At 44.8% G+C, this 23,816-nt stretch overlaps 1 protein-coding gene across 3 annotated transcripts in view; it reads left to right on the top strand.

Annotated features, from left to right (window-relative positions):
- The first annotated feature begins 4,140 nt into the window (after window positions 1-4,140).
- Window positions 4,141-23,816, top strand: part of Egflam (EGF like, fibronectin type III and laminin G domains) — a 161,898-nt gene continuing 142,222 nt past the window's right edge. For all 3 annotated transcript variants that reach the window (XM_013349706.2, XM_026783669.1, XM_026783668.1), the window contains exon 1: window positions 4,141-4,418. In XM_013349706.2, coding sequence (XP_013205160.2) covers window positions 4,322-4,418 — 97 coding nt within the window. In that variant the 5' untranslated portion in view covers window positions 4,141-4,321. The remainder of the gene's footprint in view (window positions 4,419-23,816) is intronic.

The following is a 23,816-nucleotide window of genomic DNA, read 5'->3' as shown; positions in this document are numbered from 1 at the left end:
TGATTCTATTGTTTGATGATCTAGTTTTGTCTGTGAATGGGAGGTCTGAATTCTATCTCAGGAATGTAGACTAGGGAAGTGTGAGCAGGGTTTGATGGGTACTAGATGCATCTATTTTTTTGATCTTGGTGGCGTTACAATGTGCTCATCTTCCTGTATGTAATTCTTCAGACTGGATACCTGTCCTACATACCTACATACATCACATGTCAATAAAACATGTGCCCTGTGTATTCCACACATGTAATATATGTCTAGGTTGGTAAGACATTATGTTAGTGTGAGTTTGTAGGAATAGTTATGCTTATATATTATTTAGCAAAGTACAGTTTTCTCTGGCCAAGTTTTCAAAATGGAAAGCATTTACCTTTGGCTGAGCAAGGGCGCATACAGAAATGAGCCCTGCAGTCTATGGTAACGGGAGCAAACAGTCCCACACTCAAGGTCACTCACTGCAACGTTGTTTATCACGATACAATGGAAAACAACAGAAAAGAGAACAGATAAATCAAACATCACACGATAGAGTATTATTCAGATGTTAGCAAGGAAGCAGAATATCTGCTGACTTGGAGATGTCTGTGGCTTAATACATATGCAGAAGGTGCTCTTGTTTGCGATTAGCACAAGTGTACGTGACATTCTTGGTGTTTCTAGATACATGTGGAAAGCCACCCAGAACACCTGGTGGCTTTCCAGGAAGGGAAAGGTAAAACAACACTTTGTTCTGTCCAATCTACTCAATAAACATTGCAAGTTTTATTTCATTTAAGTCCATGAAACCAAAACATGATTTTTCCCCCTTCTGTGTTTCTCTCACCTTCATTTAGGGTAGCATCGAGCATTCCACAGTTAATGTTTCCCCTTATTTTCTTCACTTCTATCCATGGGGTAGAAGTCAGACTCCTCATCTAATGATGTTGAGAAGAGTAGGGAAGGCCATTCGCCTGCCGGCAACATCATTAATTGAGTTTAAGTCACCGGAGAATTCGAGTGCATTTTTTAAAAACAAAACATTCAAAGTAATTTTTACCACTGATAGTTCCATCCCCCACCCCCGAAGGCAGGAAGCCGGTGAATGTCATGAGTCTCATTTGTCTCTAGCTAGATTCACAAGATCCAGTTGTCATACTGGAAGGAGAGGGAACCTTCAGGGAATGTGACTTCAATTGCAGAGGAAAGGGATGGGCTCCTTCTAAAGCCAACCTTACATTTACCACGAAGACGGCTTTATGTCTGCGGCCCCAGGACCCACAGTACGCAGAGGCTCTCAGAAGTAAAACAGGTTTCAAAAGTGGGGCCTGCAAGAAAGAAACAAGAGGTGCATTTGAAGAAAGAAATCTGTCTCCTCAGTCAGCTATGACCATCCAGAACAGGCAGAGACAGCATGGATAAGAAAAGAAGTCAGCTCCTCTCTAGCAGAGCAGTCAGTATGCTAAAAATCCATGTTTGCAAAATTGACACTAGGCAAGTTATGTAACGGGGTTTCAAATGTGGAGACAATGTGGTGGAAGGGGGCAGTGGGGGCTGGGATTGCCGGGTACACAAAACTGAAAGTGGAGCTAGGCCTGGCGGCACTAACTGTCATTCTTCCAGCACTTGGAAAGACTAAAGAAGGAAGATTTTCATTTCATGCCGTGGTCTATGCAGTGAGTTCCAGGTGAACCCAGGCTACTCGCTTAAGCTCTGCCTGGAAAAGTAAAACAAAACAAATGGCAAACAACAGCAACAAACCCTCTGAAGATGCAGTTATGGTTACCATCCATTCATTGGGGGAACACACACTGCAAGCAGAGCCTGGGGAGAAACTGTGAGTCTCCTGTTGGATCTGTCCTCCACCTGATCTCCTTGAGAGCCTGGCTCTGCTCTGGCCGCAAATGGTGGTGACTTAGTTTCAGTTCTGTGCATTTGAGGATAGTCGGTGCATGGGTGTGGGCAGCTGACTCAGCCTTTCCCTGCCTCCATTGCTATGGCTGTGAAATGGGTAGGTAGTGCAAATAGTCACACCTTCTTGTTATGGTTGCTTTGGGGTTTTTAAAAGCACTTCAAAGGGCTGGAGAGATGGCTCAGCGGTTAAGAGCATTTCCTGCTCTTCTAAAGGTCCTGAGTTCAATAGCCGGCAACAACATGGTGGCTCACAACCATCTGTAATGAGCTCTGGTGCCCTCTTCTGGCCTGTAGACATACATACAGACCGAATATTGTATGCATAATAAATAAATAAATAAATAAATAGCACTTCAAAGAGGGCCCTGTACCCAGAAGATGACATACATATAATACACACACATCATACATATAAACATATTAAGATGTTAGTCTTTTTTTGCCTTATGAACACTTTATTTTTTAATTGATTTTTATTGAGCTCTACATTTTTCTCTGCTCCCCTCCCTGCCTCTCCCCTCCCCCCTTCAACCCTCTCTCAAGGTCCCCATGCTCCCAACTTCCTCAGGAGATAAGATGTTAGTCTTAATACTCATGAATATTATTTATTCAAATTTATGAACCAGGGGGTCATTTTAAGTGAGAAAGAGAAAGAGCTGAACAACAAGGGAGGCGTCTACATTAGGACATTGGATTGATCAGGGATACCCCAAGAACTCCTCTGATGTTAAAAGTCACTGTTGATAAGAACTCAAACAGAAAGATTCAAACAGCAGCGGTGGCTCGCCAGGCCAAGAACGCTGAAAGCAGATTCCGTGTGGCACCGAGGTGGGGGAGATGACCTCTAGTGGCCTCGATGATCTATGGTGACAGAAAGTATCTCTGCAGAGTCACCTTGCTTGGTTTCCCTGCCAGGCTTCACCTCAGAAGTGTAGTTCAGTCTGGGTGTAGTTCAGTGTAAAAGAAGAAGCTGCGGTGTCCCGACTTGGACGTCCAGGTACTCGAGTTGAGGGGAACTTTGGGCTTATTAACGGGACAATTGCACACCTGCAAATGCCGAAGGGCAAGGAAATATATTCTCACCTTGCTAACAGGATTAGGTTCAATTGGGATGAAGAGTAGGGAATCAGGGGCGGGGACGTCAGTCAACACTCCTCCTCCAGGAAGGTTAACTGGAAGGGGCAGGGTGCGGTTCTGTCAGGTGGGGCGTGGCGATCACCCGCAGACCTCAGTTAGTGGCCGCAGTATCAATCTGTGGGGAGCTTCCTAAGGCCTTTGATCTTTCCCCGGGATCAGGCGAGGGCCCAGTTTTCCTTTCGAGTGCATTCCTCTTGGTTTATTTATTGTATCTGCTTTCATCAGGGCCTGGAGGTCAGAACGCAGTTTGCGCTGGAGCTAGCACTCTTTGGGGGCAGTACTGGAAACCCCAGCCAGCCGCCTACTGCTGGAGGGGAGGGGTTCTGTTCTCTGCTGGGGACCTAAGTACTGGTCCCCTCCTTGTTCCTGTTCCGCAAACCCAGCCTGGCCGGCAAATGTCCCAGTCAGAAACGGGCTTGAAGTTACCAGGACTACATGGGAGTTTGATCTCTTTCTCTGGAGGGTCTAAAATTGTCATCCGCCACTATGAGGGGGCCTGTTCCCCAGGCTCTAGACCCTAATCTCCATTCAGCTTTTGCTTCTGAGTGGCCTAGCCACAGCTCTCCATCTGTGCGCCTTAAGTCCCACTTATCTTCTTAGCACCCCAGACTTGGCCAGCCCCGCCCCCTTGTCCCCACTTGCAAATTACAGCCCCTCCCTTGCTCTTCCTCTGGAGCGCCAGACAGAGTAGAGTAACCTTTGAGGTGTTAGGAAAAGTGACTTAAACTGGATGAAACGACACAGAGGGGGCTTGGGGGGAAGAAGGGTCCCGCCAGAGAAACCCAGACACCCCAAGATTCCAGAGTCGGGACCCAGTCTAGGACCCTGAACCCGCAGTCTGAGTCAACGAACTCACGCGGAGTGTTGAAGTCGGTCCCACCCAGGCCCCCAATCTAGGTCACCCGCGGGGAAGGGCTGGCCTGGGGGCTGTCTGCTCCGGGGGAGGGCGAGGAGTGAATTGATTCAGACCCTGCCCCTCGCTCTTCCAGTAGATTGTAATTCCATCTCTGGTGGGTCGAGCCGCCCTCCCTCCGGCGGCCAGTGCGTCCCTCCCCTCGGCCTCCAACGTCCACTCCCCAGCCCTGAAAAGCCCTGCAGCCGCGAGCCCGATCCACTCCTGCACGCCGGGCTCCTAGCTGCTGCCTTGCCTCCTCAGACTCCCCAGTGGCTCCTGGTCCAGCTCTCTCGGCCCCCCACCTCCTCACCCACGCGCCACTGGCGTCCCCGCGTCCCCCAGGAGACGCCCTTTCCCTGCGCGCCCGGGACTTGGTGAAACTTTGCAGACACCGTCGGTGAGATGGATTTAATCCCAACCTCCTTGCTCTGCTTCTTACTCCTGGCCTGCAGCCTCCCACCCGGCGCTGTGACACTCCAGACCGCTCTGCGAAAATCAGGTAAGGCTCTCAGAGTGCGCCACGAGCCATGGTGCCCGGAGCACCCTAGTCCCAGGCTTTGGTGGGGTCGCAGAGCAGGCTGCTCCATGCTGCTCTCTCCGCTGACCGGCATGGGCTTATCCCGCATAGGCTGTGCGCAAAGCTCAACCAAAGGGTGAGCCTCGCCCTCCCCCAGCTCAGGCGGTTCCAGAGAAATTGTTTTAAAAAAAACGATCTGCTTTCCAGAGCTAGCAGAGGTGGTGGGCTCTGTATTGGGACCACAGACTGCTAAAAGTTGGGGGCAGCGACCGCTCGGTCTTGGTTACTGAGGGCTGAGAGAGCGCAGACGACTTCAACAGCTCCTCCTGCTTCTTTGAACATCTTATTGGATTCATATTGCCTAGAGCCCAGCCATTTCCTGTTGAGTGTCTGAAGGTTTGCCTGAAGAACCCCCCCCCCCTTCCTGGCTCTGGTCCTGTCCAAGCACTGGGTAGGGACCTGCGCTTTCTCTGCTGTTGGGATACTCTTGTACCCCTAGGCCATTTGTGCAGAAAGGCGCCCTTAGTGGGTTAACCTGATCTTGTTTAGAACTCCTGTCTTTGCTCTGCTGTTCAAACAAAGATGCATGCGCTGTAGGGCTAGTACAAAGGACCTGTGAGAACGTGAAGCCACAAAAACTCGCATTTCTTCTAGGTAAAAGTATGTTTTGTTTTTTTCAAATCTACATTGATTTAACTTATGTCATGAGGGAAAGTAGAACATTCGAAACAATAAAGTTCCAAGCATTGCTTCCAAATAACGATTTTTAGTCATTGTTGGCCAGGACCATATTTAGAATTGGGGGGGGGGAATCTGCTTTTTCTTAGCTTACTTTGCAAGTGGGGGTTGTCTTATGGGATTAATTACGTCTTCTGAACAATGGAAAACAATTTACTATTTGGATTCAGCCTGCAAAACCTCACAGCAAGTGGAGTCCCCCTTCACAGTGTTTCTACAAGAAAGAGGCAACCCAGGAAAAATTATCGGAGTGCAAACAAAATAATCTTGGCAGGTTCCCACTTGGCTGCTTAAGTATTTCTTATTCCTTAAGGATCTATGGGGAGTAGCGGGACTGTCGCCTTTCATGCTAGGAGATGCTTCCGTCTTCAGGATGCATCGGGGGTCACCTGTATCCCCGTACCTGACTTGAAATTTAGGAGCATTCTTAGCTTCTGCCTGACACTCGGATTGGGAACCAATCTATCTGCACACTGCCCAGTTCATTTGGGAGGCAAGAGCAGCCACCTGAGGTAGTTTCATATTAAATTGTCTTCCCACATCTTCGTATAGCTTCCAGCACTTCAATATAAGGCGCCTTTGAACTTTCTTCCTTAAGAAAACTGCGCTATGATCACTTGCATCCTGCAGGTTTCTGCACATGAAACCACCATCGAGCTGCATGGTTGAATAGCTCATGCATACATCCATTCATGGCTCTCAGCCTGAGAGACACACACAGGGTTCTCTAAGGATAAACTTTGAGCCATGCAAGTAGAGTGTAAAATTATTGTGCAAAAGCCTGCTCTATAAAATTGTACACGTTTTGCCCCATTTGCCCCTTTACTTCCTAATTTCCGGTCGTTCCTCTCCTCAAAACATCTTCTACCCAGTTCACCCAGCATCATGCTCAGATATTCATGTCACCAATGTATTGTGTTGGCTTCTTTGGTTTTATTTGAAGTATTGATGGGGATGATTTTGGGGAAAAAAAAAAAACTTCCTTTTAAATTTTCTTGGGCCCCACCAAGGTGGAAGGGATATTTAAACTAAGCTGCAGCCTAGAAGAACCTTTTTTTTTTTAAAAAAAAAAATAACTTCATAATTTTATCCAGACAACGACTTTCAGGTTGAAAAGCTGCTTGGGTGAAAATGACAGGTACTTCATAAACTTCAGGGGAAATTTTCCTTGTGGGCTCATTTACATCCCATGGAAAGACTAGTTTTTGATCCGTAAAATTGGTCCAGATTAAAAACTGAGTGTGCCCCAGTTGGCTCAGAAGTGAGCAGCAAGGAGCTCATTTGTAATCTCCCCCAGACACCCCAAATCCTGCTCCAATTCGTATGGGGTGACCTTGTGCTTTGCCGCCCCCGCCCCATAGAAATTGGCTTGTGTGCAGCACTTTGAAGGTGGTGTGGCCGTCATGCAGGCATTGCAAAGCAGTCTGTTTTGTTTAGCATTTCCTCTTGGCTCAATCGACTTTTGATAAGTACAGTTTAGTTAAGAAGTCTTGGATCCCAATTAACCTGAAGGTTGCCTCTCTTCTTTTAGAAAGAGATGGGTAGAAAAGAGCACCTTGCCCCTTCCCCCCACGGTGTAGCACCTTCTGGTATTGAGCATTAGGAAAGAAAGCTCCACCTATGTTAACACACAGAAGTTGCCTCTGCAGTGCTCAAATGAAGTCAAATTAAATAATAATAACGGACACTAATTAAGGGCTCATTGCACTGTTGTGAGAACTGATTTCTGTAATCAGGCCAGGAGCCTTGTTTCTTTGTTTTTCTGAGGGGGAAACAGGGGCTTGGGGAGAAGCTCGATATCTTACCTGAGGCCTTACAGAGGCTAAGTGCTGGAATGAGAATTTAGGTTCTGGTGTTTGACACCAAATCCCAGTCCTCAGCTGTCTTGTTTGCAGAGCAGTGTAGCCTTGGGTGTTTTCAAGGCTGAGTTCTTCTGGGACAGAGCCCTGCAACCTGGCCTTACTGTTTGGTGTGGGAGACCTGAGTCACCTATGAAATATGACATGGGCCCCAAATAAAATAGTACCTAGACTACTGGTGTGGTTTGCAGGAAGATACTGTCCCCTGACCTCCTATGTAATGAGTGAGTAGCTATTTGCTGTTTTTTTGTTAGACTTTTGGGCATTAATGCTTGTGGGGGCCAGAAAGACACTGAAGAGCCTTGGGGGTAGAACAGTGAGGATGTGGAGGGTCCTATGACCATAGAACTTTAACACGCCACCCCTGCAGGCCTCCATGGATGTGTAAGCACAGTGAGCTGGAAAGGCTTCACTCCTGTTCTGCTGTAGGTCAGAGGCAAGTGAAAACCCATCCTGAGGGATTTATCCGAGTCGACATCAAAAGCTGAACTGGGGTAGTGTGAAGACCCCCAACACGCGAGGCCTATAGCCTGCTGCTTCTGCTCCGCAGCAAGAATTTCAGGGGAGGGAGGAAAGAGTCACCCAACCCTGGGGACAAGCAGGGAAGAAACCACCCATAGTCCACAGGCAGATCTGTACCCCTGGCCTTCGTTATGAAGGTCATTTCTAGGCAGCTCTGTTGAAAGGAAGACATCTAGGAAAATTCTCTTTTCAGGGGAGCTAGCTCATAGTGACCAGAGAGAATACAGGCTCCCTAAGTGGTTAACATAGGGTGAGACTGAAGGCCAGAGGGGTTCATTACTGAATTTGTTTATTGATAGTTGTCCTTTGCATAGGTCTTAGATGACCACACTTTGTTTAACTGTCCAGTAGGGGATGGCTTTTGAGGTGATTTTAGCTTTGGGCCGTGATGAATGGCCGTGGTGAATGAAGTTGCTACAGGCAGCTATCTATGTGTCCTTGGGTGGATATGCTTTTATTTCACTTGTTAAGGTGCTGAGTGGGATCCCTGCTTCCCGTAAGATGGACTTTGCAAGAAAACACTGAACCATTTTTCGGAGTAGTTTTACTCTTCTGCATTCCTAGGAGCAACGTATGGGAGGTCCACTCATCCTGGATTCCCTACAACATCTGGGACATGTTCTAGTTTCGTTTCTGCAGCTGTGAGGAAAAAAAACAAAACCTGACAAAAAGAAAATTAGGGGAGGAAGGGTTTCGTTCAAAATTCCAGGTTGGTCCATCACTGGAAGTGACAGGAATTGGAAGCAGCCTGTTGTGTCGTGTTCAGTCAGGAGCAAAGACAAATGAATGCATGGTTATTCACTTGCTTTTTTGCTTACGTTCAGGGACTTCCCTGATCTTCTATGGTCAGGATTCCCCTGACTAGAGAATGGTGCTGCCCACAGTGGGCTGGGCCTTCCTTCATCAACCCATTTATTCCCATAATTCCTACAGGCCAATTCAATGTTGACAATCCCTTACCAATATTTTCTTCCCAGGTCATTCTAGGTTGTGCCAAGTTGAAAGTTGAAGCTAACAATAAGGCATAATTGCTTCTTTGTCATTTCTCTGGTTTTGTTTGGTTTTGCTTTGTTTCTAATAGGTGAACAATGATATATCTCATTATAGTTTTAATCTTTGTTAATGTTCCTTCATGACTAATTATATTGAACCATTTTTTATGAGTCATCTGCCTCTCAAGTTTCTTTGAGTCTTTTCACTTTTTATGAAAAAAGAAATTGAGATGTGTGCTTTCTTACTGATTTTTTTTTTTAGTATTCTTTGTACATTTTGAGCGTGGTCCTTTACATAATTCAGACATTTGCTTTGAAAACACTAGCTTCTCAGGTGCGATTTGCCAGTTTTTTATGCATATATGCATGTGTGTCCAGGAGAGAGTGGGTGGGTACATTGTGTGTCCAGGAGTAGGTGTGTGGGTATGCGTGTGTGTGTCCAGGAGTGGGTGGGTGGGTATGCGTGTGTGTGTGTGTGTGTGTGTATCCAGGAGTGTGTGGGTGGATTACATGTGTGTGTCCAGGAGTATGTGAGTGAGTATATGTGTGTGTGTCCAGGAGTGTGTGAGTGAGTATATGTGTGTGTGTCCAGGAGTGTGTGAATATATGTGTGTGTGTGTCCAGGAGTGTGTGAATATATGTGTGTGTGTCCAGGAGTGTGTGAATATTTGTGTGTGTGTCCAGGAGTGTGTGAGTGAGTATATGTGTGTGTGTGTGTCCAGGAGTGTGTGAATGAGTATATGTGTGTGTGTGTCCAGGACTGTGTAGGTGGTTTTTGCGTGTGTATCCAGGAGTATGTAGTTGGGTACATGTGTGTGTGTGTCCAGGAGTGTGTGAATGTGTGTGTGTGTGTGCCCAGGAATATCTGGGTGGGTAGTATGTAGAGGCCAGAGTACAACTTTGGACCTCATGCTTCTAAACCTTATCCACCTCTTTTGACAAAGGGTCTCACCTTGACCTGGAGCTAACCAATTAGGCTGGACTTGCTGGCCAATGGACCTCCAGGGTTCCCCTGCCTTTTTCTCAGCAGCATTGAGATTACAAGTACATGTTACCATGCCCAGAAGTGCTAGCTGGATTCTAGAGATTGGATTAGGACCTTCACGCTTGTGAGGCAAACGCTTTGCTGACCTAGCTGTCTCTTCAGCCCTTTCCTTCCCCCCCCCCCTTACTAGTATCTTTCAAAAAGAAGAAAATTTGTACTTGGACCAGTCCAACTTATCACTTTTTAGTGACTATTCCTTTTACTACAACTTAACCCATGATTACAAAAATGCCCTTCCTTAACTAGAAGATTTTAAGTTTCCATTTAGTTCTACAAGTTATTTCGAGCTACCTTTTTTCATGGGGTGTGATTTTATTTTATTTTTTTTTTAGATAGGGTCTCTCTTTATAGCCTTGGCTACCCTGGAACTCACTCTGTAGACCAGGCTGGCTTATCATCCATAAAGATCTGCCTGTCTTTTCCTCCTGAGTGCTGGGATTGAAGTGTGTGCTACCATGGCAGGCCATGAAGTATAATATTTAAATCAAGTTTTTTTTTTCTGATTTGTGGATTACTGGCTTTATTATATGAGCATTGTGCTTGGTGGTCATGATGGTGGCATGTGTGTGTCTTTGGCTTAACAGATTGCTATGCCTCTGCTCACAGTGTCAGGTGGCATTCAGGCCTGCTCACATCCTCCTGCAGAAGATAAGGGGTAGGTCTGCTGTCTCTCTGCAGCATCTGACAGTGTGGCTCTCAGGGATGTCTCTGTCATGGCATCTCTGTGGCCTGGTGCCAAGTGTAAGGATGGGTATACTGGGGTCATGACGATTTATGGATTTAAAGATTTAAAGGCCAGCACTTCCAATCCTAGGGTGTTTAGTTCTTCTTTATTGATACAAAACACATGACATTACTAAATCTGGCCCAAGTACACAGGAAGGAGGAGCACATGGGTCCTGCTTTCCCTCTTGACATGTCTTTTTTGCCTGAGGTTCCAAAGCCAGTGGGAGAAGGTAAAGCTGGGGTTCAGAATTCAAGGTTTCCCTGGAGGAGATGGCATTCTTCATAGTCATCCTTAATGCAGCACAAACCCATAATCTTTCCTTTCCACTTTTTCAGTATGTCTCCTTCCATATAATTAGATTAAAATGAAGATCTAGGAGAATTAAAAAAGGGAAAAAAAAACCCCAAAATCCTGGAAGAGGAGAATTAGCTCACAGGCAGGTACCTCGTTGGAGGATGGTGAAGAATACAGGTCCCTCTAGGTGGTTTCTACAGCTGCTGGATAACACCGAAAGGCTAAGGCATCAGGGATCATTCCGGCCTACTCCCCAAGCGCCACCCCAATCAAGCCCTCAAGACACTGGCAGTACTCTTACTTAAAACTCATATTCTAGACCTTTCCCAGAGTATCTGATTTGGAGGTTTCATCTCTTCTGGATGCCCCCCCCCCCATTTCCTTTAACTAGCCGACTCTAACCCATTACAATGAGGTTGTATTGGTTCTCAAGGAAAACCGAACCCATAAATCCCCCTCTCTGTATGTATGGGTAGATGGTAGGTAGACAGATGGATAGATGGATGGATAGATGGATGGATGGATAGATAGATAGATAGATAGATAGATAGATAGATAGATAGATAGATAGATAGATAGAGATGGCAATATACAGGGATGTATCCTATGCACACATGCGTGTGCTCTCTTGCGTGTGTGGTGTCTAGTAGTTCCTAGCTAATATGCTCTATGAACTTAGTCATCCAGTCCCCTCTGTCTCCATGGATTTCTCCATCATGTCAAACAACTACAAAGCAACATTTCCTTCTACTTGCTTTTCTCTGTCTTCCTTCATGACTGGATCAAAGCAAGGGGGAGAGAAATCAAGGTCAGGCGGAGAAGTGATTTAAGTCAAGGCAGTACTTCCCCTTGAGTGCAAGAGCTACGAGTTTAATAACCTTCAAATTCCTTGGGGAGTAGTAGTCTACAGAGTTTCTTCTGTTCCCTAACCCCCAGGGGTTAATAGGACCTGAAAGTATCCAGCAATTCCAAGTTGGATTTATGAAAGTAGAGTCCCCTTTGTCTGAGGGTTATTGCGGGCCTTAGCATCCACAAGGCTTGTCCTGTGGATGTCTTGTTTTCCCACCTCCATTTTGAAGAAGGACCCAAGGTGTGGTTTCTATCTCCTGAGATAAACCAGCAGATAGAGGGGAGTCCCAGGTGCAAAGCATTACATGAATGACCAGCAGAGGGTAGACTTCCAGAGTTGGCTGGACCAGGTCTCAGGGCTGCAGGAGGCTATAGAAGTCCTCAACTATGCAGTGAGAGTTTTTAGGGTACATCCCAGGCATCCGTCTTTGAAACAAGAACTTCAGGAGAGTTGACAACATACTGATTCACAGTCTACACATGGAGAATTTGGGCTCCTGTGCTTCCCTTTCTTCATACCCCCGCGCCTCTACACCCACATTATCTGTTTATCTCTTCCACATCAAACTGTGGCAGCCCGCAGCAGCATTTGGGCAGGCATAACTAAATTAAGCAGCTCAGTGGAGGTTGGTCTGGGGATTGACTAGCTTCTTTCTTCTTTGGCTGATGCTGTCACTATTGCCCTTTAGAGACGGGGGTGGGGAGGTGGGGGGAGAGGTCTACCTTGATAGACAGCCCAGGGTGACTCTGAAGAGGTAATCCTCCAGCTTCAGGCTCCTGAGTGGCTTGTGAACTTAAGGTGCTGAGGTCTTTCCGAAGTCAACCCATTCACACCCCCCTTCTCTACTTGCCCGTATGATGTATGATGTACGGGATGGTTGCCCGTAGAAGGGAAACCCTGCAGAAAGAATAACAGCCACACCTCATTCCACATAGATAAGCTCCGCCCTCCCTTCTTCTGTCTCTCACCACTGTGAGGCTGGGTCCTGATCTTGCAAGGGTGGCTTCTGACTGAGCAGGCGTGCACACACTTCAGTCTTTCTGCAAGTTTGGGGCCAAGGTCTGAGCTTTCTTATTCATTATTTGGTGATTTGAATTATGTAAGCTATGCAACCTTTCTCTAATTTCCTTTTCTGCAATTAACAAATGAATAGATAATAATAATAATAATAATAATAATAATAATAATAATAATACCTACCTTATAGGCTTGCTCAGAGGATTATTGAGGCAAGGCATGTATCAAAGCATTGGATAGGACTGACTGATGCTTAAAGGCAAAAGGAAGAAATTTTTAATCTGAATTGGAAGGAAAAGCCTGAAGGAATATGTGTACATATGTGTTTATGGGTATTCTAACAAACTCGAACATTGTGTTATCATTTCTTTTTATCTTTCTCCATACATGTCATATATCATTGCATGTGATCTAACTTGTAGTGACTTATAAACATTTCAGGTGTTTTATAAATAAATTTATGAATCAAAACTCATTCAGCCATGCACCTTGATTTTCTGTTTGGAAAATTAGGGCTACCAAGAGCACATGTTTCCTCCGAATGAATGACCTCTGTAAAACAGTAGAACCCTTGGGGCAATGCCTGAATTTTACCTGGTAACTATTTCGGGTGAAGCTCTACAGGATAAGGGGAAGGGAAGCTGTTTCTGAAAGAAAATCTTGTGCTTGATCCGTGGCAGGGTGTCAGCCTAAGTCTGAATGAAGCCAGGTGCTCAGACATGGCTCAGATCTTTTTTTTTTTTATTTCGTTTTCTAAATTGTTTCCATTGTGCTATGCACTTTTCTCCGCTCCCTCCTTCCCTTCCCTCTCCCATTCTCTCCTCTCCTGTGACTCCCACGCTCCCAATTAGTGGTGACACAGACAGACAGGCCGGGCCTGTGAACTTTCTGCAATGATTCTTCCATTTCCTTGGCTATAAGAAACCCTCACTTCCCCCAAGTAACCCCACTGCTACCTTACTTCAAAAAAATCAAAAGAAGTAAAGAGGGCCATAGCTTTGAAAGAGCTGAAGTCCTGTGTCGGGATAAGATGTTCCAGGTTGAGTATCCATAATCCAAACTCTGAAACGCCAAATCCAAAGCTTTTGGAGTACCAAGATGGCACCTCAAGTGGAAAAAAACTCAGAGACGACCTGATCTGTAAAATTGAGTTTCATGCACAAGATTACTTAGAATATTTCATAAGTTACCCTTAGGCTGTATGTATAAAGCGTTGGTAAAACATAAATGCTTTGTGTTTTGACTTGGATCTCATTCCCAGCAAGAATCATTAGATGTATGCAAAGAATCTGAAAAAAAAAAAAAACAACCAAAAACCTCTTGCTCCAAATCAATTTGTATAAAGGAAATCTGCCTGCTTCAGCGAAGAGTAATTGCAGTAACTGTTGGTACTTCACCAGCCAGGCCCCGCTAGGCTGCCCTTCCCAAGGCTCTGCTCTCAGCTGTTTGTATTTCTAAATCTCCCCCTTCTCACTCCCCTAATGACACTTGAGATGCGTTTCTTATCTGACTCTGCAAATACTGAGCAACTGAAATTCTAACACTCGTATTTGCTGACGGGGCACCTCCCCCCCCCCCAAAAATCCTGAATCCGTTTTTTAATACAATGTTAATGCTATTTATTTTTCTTGCTGCAATAAGTTTATATTAGCCTTTTAACAGTTTACACTGTGCAGAAGGAGCCGTATCAGCAGCCCCTTTCCTGTAACATCTGGGCAGTTGGGAACATAATACTTAAATATAACCTGCATTTAAAGCCTTCCTTGGACAGATGGCTAATTTTATTGATCTAATCTTACACTTAGGAATAGGTCCCATGATCCTTTGCTCGTAATTCTTGGAGCGAGCAGAGAAATAAATAAGATGGCCGATGGTTGTGAATTAGGAGGCCGCTACATGCCTGTGATTTATCTTTTAAATACTTCTGTATAAACGGTGGAGGTATGAATTGCCTGCATCTCTGCCCTAAGGGAGTTATGATAATGCTTGCAGGAACACAGGTAGGAAGGCAGCACTCAAGGATAAGCGTTTGCATCCATTTTCACCTCTTGATGACAGTGACATAGCATGGTTCAGTGTGGACCATCACCTCTGTCCTGGGCAGGCATCCGTGCCCCTGGCCTGGTTACTTATCATTGGAGCAATTTCACTGTGAAGTCCATTCTCAAAGACAGCTGCAGAAGTAAATTCACACAAGACACTGTGTGTGGCTGAGGTGCGTGCGTGTATCCTAGGACGTGGGCAGCGAAAGCGGGAGGCTTGTAAGTTCCGGGCCATCGTGGGCTGCCACATAGTGAGACCATCTCAAGAACAAAGTCAATCAATTAAACAAACAAATAAAAAAACATCACAACAACAACAAACCAAAATTCACACTAAAGGGTTTGTTAATCCGTGTTAGATGAGTTTGCATTAGTGAAACACATGATTGGCTAAGGACTTTGTATATGTCTCTCTAATTTAATTCAGCAATCCTGGTTCAGTGTTTTCTTCACGTGACAGCAGACACATGAGTTTTGTTTGTCCTGTTTCAGAATAGTGATGTGTCTGTTGTGGCATGTGCAAGTAGTTCCTTGAATTAATCCAGCCAGTTAACATCCGCTGCTGGACGAGCAACTCTAAATTTTGGTTTATTTTCCATTTATTCAAAATCCAATGTGTGTGTTTCTGGTTGGCTGTTTCCTCGGGATGACTCTCTTGTACGCGGTGACCTGGGGATCTTACCATCCTTTCTTTAGTATCTCTATCCTGTAAAGCCACTATCTTCAAGACAGGCCTCTAAAAGGGAAGTGAAGAGCATGAAGGTTTGTGGGAGAGGCTTGATGTGTCAGAGCAGACCACAGTCCCATAGCTCCAGCTGACTTGCAAGGGTTCCAGGAACTGCATTTCAGGCAACTGCATGGGAAGAACCTGAACCCAGGGCAGTAGTTAGCTCTGATGCACTATTCTGAAGTTCCTTAGAAGGACCAAGAAAGGTGTCACCAAGTTTGTAGAAACAGTTCATCTACAGTTTTTGTGTCTTTTGAACCCTGGATGAATTTGGCCTGGAGTGTACTTTCATTGTAGTGCACAATCTTGCTTGAAAAGCAAGTGTTTACTGTTTTAGGTCATGTGCTGTTGCTATAGCAGAGTGAACAAAGAAAAGAGTAGCCAAAAATGGGCACTTACGAAGCAAAGGGTAGCTAAGATGGGTACTTATGAAGAAAGAGCTCCATTTGGGCTCACGGCCATGATCCAAGATCATAAGGCTGCACCCAGTGCTATCCTTGCTGGTGAGAACCCTGGGGTGGTGCAGAGAGGACATGCACCATAAAGAAGGGAGAGAGTGTGTGTATGTACCCTTTCTCTGTCTCCTTTTATCAAGGCACCAGGACCTAAGTATGAACGCTCCACCCCAGTGATCTCATCCAACCCTAATCACCTCCCAAAGGCCCCAGCTCGAAGCGCTGTGCTCAGATTAAATTTCCACCTTAATGCCTTACAACGGGGATTAAATTTCAACACATGTTACCTAAGGGGATGCAGCCAGACCATGTCCGAACTGTCAGTTGCCATCTGTCTTATTTGTCACAAGCCAATATAAGGAAAGACCCTAAAAGCCAGGCAATCCAGATGACTTTGATCAGCTTGGAACAGTGCCCCCAATATGTAGAGAACTGCGTTAACCAGGGCATACTATCGCTCCTCCACGGTAGTTGAACTCTGACAATTCCTGAAACTCCAGTGATTTGATTTCCAGAATGGAAATATTCTGTTCATATAGGTTCCTTTTCACCCTCATGGTTGGTACAGAGGAAGTCCGACTCCTGCATGCTATGGGCTTCCCATCAATCATGTGGCATAGAAACTACTGCCTTTCTCTGGAATCCCCAAACTTCTCAAGACAAGTGAATATGCGCTGTATCTTACTCCATGGTCTTACATTTTACAGGAAGTAATAATAATCCCTTTGTAGCGAATCAGTTCAGTGGTTCTCAGCCTTCCTGATGCTGCGACCCTTTAATACGGTTCCTTATGTTGTGGGGACCCCCAGTCCAAAAATTATTTTTGTTGCTACTTTATAACTGTAATTTTGTTACTAGGACGAATCATAATGTAAATATCTGTGTTTTCTGACTGTCTTTGTGAGTTGCGACCCACAGGTTGAGAAACTCTGAATTTCAGCGTGGATTCCTGGGACTGGGGAGATGCTCCATAGGGTGTCTTAGGGTTTCTATTGTTGTGAAGAGACGCCATGACCACAGCAACTCTTAAAGCAGAAAACATCTAATTGCAGTGGCAACAGTTTCAGAAGTTTAGACCATTATCATGGCAGCATGTGGGCAGACATGGTGCTTTGAAGACGGATGCTAAAAAGAAATCCCACACTAGCTTAGAACTGAGTATAATAAAGGGTTATTTATTTATGGGTAGACTCACAGATCACAGTCCTTTGCTTGAATGGGGAACAGCAACAGAATCCCGCAGCCGGAAGAGAGGCCGGACATGCATGCTTTACATCGGCATTTATCGTATACAAGGCTATGCCCAAGAGGGTGGGTAACCTAAAGACTACTGGCTGTAGGAATTCCCAGAGCAGTGCTTGAGAAGGAGCTGAGAGTTCTTTGTTTTGATCCACAGGCCACAGCAAGTGAACTATGTCACTAGGTGTAGCTTGAGCATATATGAGACCTCAGAGCCCACCCCCACAATGACACACCTCCTCCAACACAGTCACACCTCATCATAGGGCCACCCACTTTGGGGTCATTTTCTTTCATTCCACCACAGAGGGGTAAAATGTTTGCCACAAAAGCATGAACGATTACCCAGAACCCATGTTTAAAAAGCTGTATGTGGTGGCACACCCTTACAATCCAAGCCCTGGGGAGGTAAAGACAGGAGGGTCTGTGGGACTTGCTAACCAGCCAGTGTAGCCTAATTGGTGAGCTTGGGGTTCCTGGTGTCCACCTCTGACACGCACACATTTGCACACATTCATTTATGCGTGTGTCTGTACATACATAGAAGATAAATAAAATAATAAATAAAACCAAATAAACATATACGTTGTACTAGAATGTGTGAATAAAAATAAAAATACATGAACTAAAAATTAATAAATAATTAAATAAAAATAAATAGCAAATAAAGGGTACTCAAATGTACAAAGTAGAATTTTAGCCATTCCACCCTCTAGTTTTCGAGAAACGCCTCTATTTGTGCTCCATGACAGAAAGAACTCTTCGTAGTAGATAATTTATTCAGTAAGAAGCTTCTTAAAATATCACAATCATCTTTTAGCTATAACACCCTGCTCTGACAAGGATGGAGATAATGTGGATAGATCCTAGGGAACAGAAATTCACAGGTTTTGTTGAATGATTTTCCTAACCACGTTCAGAAAGATGATTTCATTTTGACTTTGTCATCTTTGTCCTATTAGGAAGTCAGGGCAGGTGACTTAGAAAGAGGGAGATGATATAGCCAAAACATGAGTCTGGACCGACCAGCAGTCTAGCTCTGTTGCTTCTAGTCAGCCCAGAGGTATCTCTGATGGCGACAGACAAAATAACAGTGAAACTCCTGGCAGCAGACTTGATTTTCGCTCTGTTGGATGGCTTGCTATCTCGTAGACTTATTTGCTTTCCCAGTATTGAACGTTATCCTAACATTGATCAGACCTTGGAACATTTCTCCCTTATCTCTGCCTGGGAAGACAGACTTCATTGCCCGTGGAAGGGTCTCACTGGTGAGATTTTCTCTTCATCCAGCCTTCTTTTAAGAGGCCGTGTGCAAGCCATGGACATTCTGGAATGACCGAGGGTTGTCTTGCCCTCGGTTGACTGGTGTGCAGATGACAAACCCTGAGTCCCCTGGTGTCTCTGATAGGAGGAATTTTTCGTGTCTCGGGGACCAGCCAGATAACTGCCTAGCTTTGAAGTTTCTCATCCCTCAAATATTCCGCCACCTTCTTTGGTAGTAAGAAATATTTTTTTATTAGTCTTCCAATATGTCAAGGCTTATCATTCTAGTGCCAAGCTTTTCTCTGATGCTTTGAGAGTTTCTAATTGGTGTCATGAAATGAATGAACCACTACGTTGTTTAATGGCTATTCAAAAGTAATGGATAAGCCCCAGTTACAACCCATATGCAGAACACAGAGGAATGACAGAGAGATTCCAATCAGATAAGGCTGCATTTGAATTCTAGCTTCAACCTTTACTGTTGTCTGATTCCAGATGAGTACTTCATTTTTTTTTCATTCTTTATGTTTCTCATTTAAAATTTAAGCTTCATATTACCTAGAAAAAAAGTTATTTAGGTATGCCTATAAAATCCCTACACATTTGGTATTCATTAATTAGGTTGATTATGCTTTATAGAGTTTATATAGTAGCAGAGATGGTAGTTTTTCCATATTGACACAATCTCAGACTTAGATGACATTGACATAATTATATAAATGAGCCCATGAAAATGCAAATGAAAGAATTCTATTGCTTTAAATTCATATTGCAGATTTTTAGGTTATATGCCCTCAAATGATGAGTTTTGATATTTATATTAGTTATAAAGTTCATGTCCTTGTCAAAGACCTGAAGTCAAATTTAATAAAAATAGTCAATGTTCATTATAAGATCAGGAAGAAAGGGTTTAGCCACTACAGTAGCAATAGATTTTCATGTGTTAACTATCAAAAAGGAGGCTGTTTGTAGTTGGAATATTTTCTTGAAGTTCCTTAGCAACCTTATTCATCATTCAATTAACAAAATAAACTTGCTGTTTATTTTTAAGAATTAATTTTTGTCTTTATTTATCTGTATCGGTGCACACTTATGTGCCGGTGTCTGCAGAAGCTAGAAGGTGTCAGATTCCCTGGAGCTATAGTTATAGGTGGTTTTGAGCTTCTCAGCATGGAATCTCAAACTCAGATTCTGGTCTTCTGGAGGAAAAGCATGCACTCTTAATGACTTGAATCTGCAGCTCAAAAGTGCTAAGTCTACAGTAAATGCTGTCTGTAGGCTGTCCTGAAACTTACTATGGTGCTAAGAACAACCTTGAACTTCTGCTCCCTCTGCCCCTTCTTAGTCCTGAGGTTAGTAGTGTGCAACCCCAGACCCAGATTTGTTTTTCTCACTCTGTCTTTGATTTCACAATATTTTCTCAAAATGACTTTCTCCAAATCCAGTTCCCTCAGCCTTCTAGACTCTAACATTGGGCATTCCAGGCTTGTGATAATATGGCCTTTAGTCTCCTGTCTCCTCACTGAATTCAGTTCACGGCCTGTTCTCCAGCCAAGCTAGATTGCTTGTTATTTTATAGACCCTCTCTTCATTTTCCAGCACTGAATGCTGTCCACATGTTAGCCTGACTCTTAAAATATCGCTCCCTCGTCTCTGCCCAAGGAAACACCTTTGAAGTATGACTCCACAGCTCCTGGTCTGAGAGTTTTTCATATGATATGCCCCCTAGGCAGAAGCCAGCCCTCCGCTCTCCCGCTCTGCCTAGTGTCTTGGCTGTGGTGGTCTTTTGCTTTGGGTGCACTTGACTCATCTCTCCTATTCTTAACTTGGCCAAGAAAAGCATCCTAATTTCTCTGCTTTTGCCCCTCCGCCATTGCCTGATGGAGTGTCTTGTGTGAGACTGGCCCTTCAGCCGACAGCTGGGAGATGGGAAACAACAGCCTCATTCTGGGCAAATGCGTTTTCACATCGTGTGATTAATTCGGTCCCTCTCGCAGCTCCCAAACTCATTTCCTTCCTCAAGTGCAATACAAAAAAGGTGTCACCTCCATGTGCTAACGTTGTTGCTCAACCTGGGCAGACGTTTGGAAACCCACACAGCAGTATGATTTAGAGAAGGGAATGCCCCGGGGAGTCTGTCTGCAGCAGCAGGTAATTTAAACCCCACCTCAGCCTGCTGCCGGGCTGTTGGCGTTGTCAGAGTTTTAAGGAGATCCTGATTGAGTCTAAACTGTGAACGGCATCTCTGTGGCTACCCAGAGACAGTCTGGTCTGAAATAACCTGTGGGGCTCAACTCACCTTGCATGCCTTTCAGAGGTTAAGAAGCCAAGGCAGGAAGGACTATGTACTTAAACACGTTAGGAGGGACTCAAACAGTCTCAACTGCCTTTAAAGCCGGAGCAAATGAGGCTTTCATGGGAATGGGATGATGGAGAAGGTCACATTACTGGAGATGGGCTAAAACTGGTCAGTCTTCCGTAATGAGGTCTGGCTGCAAGGTCGGGAGGAAAACAGCACCCCAGTTCCTCCAACATTCATCTTCGGCTTTATTGTGCTGACCCTGGCTCGCTTCCAAAGATCAATTCTGCAAACCCTGGAAAGTGAAACGGTCCGAAGACGGGATTTTTGCCACGGTGTTTTTCATTGTCCTTCTTCTGAGGACCGGTGAGCCTTCTGAAATGAATGCTTCCGGACAGCCCGATTGGAAGCACCCAATCGATGGACCAATTAGCTGACTTCTTGATCTAGCTGTATATCAAGATGTATATGATGATGTATACACACACACACGTGCACAGTGGAGAGTTAAAAATGAGTCTCGTTACAATTGAAGTTAACAATGAATCACACAAATGGTTTGGTGGTAAGAGAACATGTGTGGATGTCTGGAACTGACTTTGAAGTGCACTAGATTACCTGACAGACGACTGTTGGACAGACTGTTGGACAGATGGTAGGCGCTGGTGTGGAGTCCTAGGGGTGAGCATGCACGCGCTCCCTCTAACATTCTTGTACTTTTCCTTGGGTTTCAATATTTTCAGGATAAACTGATGGAAAGGATGAAATAAGGAAGCAAGTAAGGTGTACATTTTTACCCATAAAAGTTAGGTTCTAACATGGTTGGCTCCTCACACAATTGTGAGGGTTTTTTTTCCCCCTTTGTGAGTATACGGTGTATCCTTATGTATGTCTGCATACATGTTGGATGTCTTTCTCAACTGCTCTCCACCTTAGATTTGAGACAAGGTCTCTCAATGAGCCTGGAGCTCACTGATCTGGCCAGACTGACTGGCCAGCAAGCTCTAGGGACCCTCTGGTCTCTGCTTCTTCAGTGCTAGGATTATAGGATTGTGGCACCAGACTTGACTTTGTTTTGTTTTGTTTTGTTTTCAGTTTGGTTTTTCAAGACAGGGTTTCTCTGTAGCTTTGGAGCCTGTCCTAGAACTAGCTCCTGTAGACCAGGCTGGCCTTGAACTTGCAGAAATCCACCTGTCTTTGCCTCTCCAGTGCTGGCAGGCAGGCCTGACTTTTTACATGAGTCCTGGAGACTCAGGTCCTCTGGCTTTCATTGTGAGCACTGTCGCCACTAATTCATCCCCCAGCCTCAGACTTTGTGCTTTTGCCCTGTGCCTCTGTTCTTCATCGGAATACCCCCAGCTCTTCTCTGTCCTGCCCTGTGCTTCAGAGAGCTGACTCCCTGGACTGCGCCTGAGGAGAGGGGAGGAGAGCCTGGTGGAACCCCTCCCCGATTCCTCACTGATTTTGCGCTGCTAAACTGGCAGCAGCTGGGTTTTCCTAAAACTGGGGCTCTTGCCATTCCAGGGCTCAACTGCACTGGGCTCCAGGAACAGCATTGTCTGTATTTGTGTGTTCAGCCCTGCGAGTAGTAACTGCATCAGACCAGTGTGATCTCTGGGTGAGCAGGCATCCTAGACTCCCTTAAAGCTGTTCATGCTGCTATATTTTCATTGAATAGTCTCTTAATTAAACTCTTTAAAATGTTAAGTAAATTCTTCTTCCTGCTGGGACCTTAATTGATACCGTTGGTACCCCTGTTTTGTAATAAATGCCTTCTTTCTCCTATGTTCCTCCCAGAGTACACACACAGGGCCCTGGTTTGTGTGTAGCTAACATTTACAACTCTCCAAGGAGCAGGTCTGATTTAGTTGAAGGCTGCCTGCCTTAAATCCATGCAGGGACTATTGGTTAAACAGAAACTTTCATCTTTGGAGAGTGAGCTTGTCTGCCAGGTGAGGATTGGATAGCCACTTGGACACGAGCTGGATGTGTCACACCTGTGGCTGTGAGGGGCTAAGAACTAATGTCAGTGACTGCAAAGACTCTCCACAGAAATTCTGTCGGTGAGTTCTAGAGCTCTCTGTACAACGTTGGGCCTATAGGATTCAATATGCATCTCACAGATGACTCAAAGAGTGGGTTTTATGTTAGGAATTCTTCTCACGAGAAAATAAAAACAAAAAATTAAGAAATTGCTCTTGACAGATATACTATGCTAAGTTTTGCTGAACGTAGAATTAAATTAAAAGATAAATGAAGCCTTTTAATCTGATACTGCCAGATAAATTACAGGGCTGAATTTGAATTTCAGACAGACCACACATGTACTGAATCAAATAAATCATTGTTAGTGTGGATGTTCCCGAATATTTCATGGGGCATACTTCAACCATAAAAGGTAACTGTTTATCTGGTGCTGAGATTTAACTTGACACTCCTTGTTTCCGTGTGTTAAATATGGCACTGCAGCTATCAAGTCGTCATGGTAGTGTGTCACGTTGTTCTGGCTCAGTCTTGGCACCCCTGGTTCCTGGTGGCCGTATCTTGTGTCTCTAGTAGACGTGGCAGAGGGAGAAATCGGAACTGTACACCTAGAAGATGGCCTAGGGGAACCTGAATCTGAGTCTCATCACTTACCAACTAAGAGAAATGGGACCAGGAAAAGGGGTTCACTACAAAAGAATTAGGGATTTCCCCTGAAGAGGGACCAGAAATATGACATCTGATACATTACACCTGCTCAAAAAGATAAGGTCATTTATTGTTGTCTTTATTCCAGTAAAAAGAACTGGAATTATTTTTTCGAAGAACTCAGAGGCACCTGGCCACATGTGAAATGAAAGGAAGATAATTTTTTTTATCTCTTAGGAAGTCTTCAAAGTAACCTGGGTGCAGGGAGGACAGCAAGCTTCGGGTTCTTGTTGCTGTTGTTGCTTTTAGTTTTTGTTTTTGTTTTCCCACTTCTGGTTAGATTAAGCTTTTCACTGATTCCCATTTTTTGCATATATTAAAATTTTCTGATCTGATTTTTTTTTGGCTATAGTGTTTAATAGGATTAATAGAACTGAACACGCTTGTTTAGAGGACTGTATTAGTTCACACCGTTGTCTTTGAATAGATTAGCAGAGACAGATCTCAGAGGAAGAGTTGAATGAGAACAGCTTGTTTGAAAGGTGCAAAGAAAATAAACAAGGAGGACAGGAGAGGGGTAGAGTGGGTGGGGCTTTCAAGGAGGATGGGGAGGAACAGGGAGTGGGTGGGGCTTTCAAGGAGGATGGGGAGGGACAGGGAGTGGGTGGGGCCTTCAAGGA

The sequence above is a fragment of the Microtus ochrogaster genome, chromosome 19 (assembly GCF_000317375.1).
Source record: "Microtus ochrogaster isolate Prairie Vole_2 chromosome 19, MicOch1.0, whole genome shotgun sequence".
Classification (NCBI taxonomy): domain Eukaryota; kingdom Metazoa; phylum Chordata; class Mammalia; order Rodentia; family Cricetidae; genus Microtus; species Microtus ochrogaster.
This window is presented reverse-complemented; position numbering and strand designations above follow the sequence as displayed.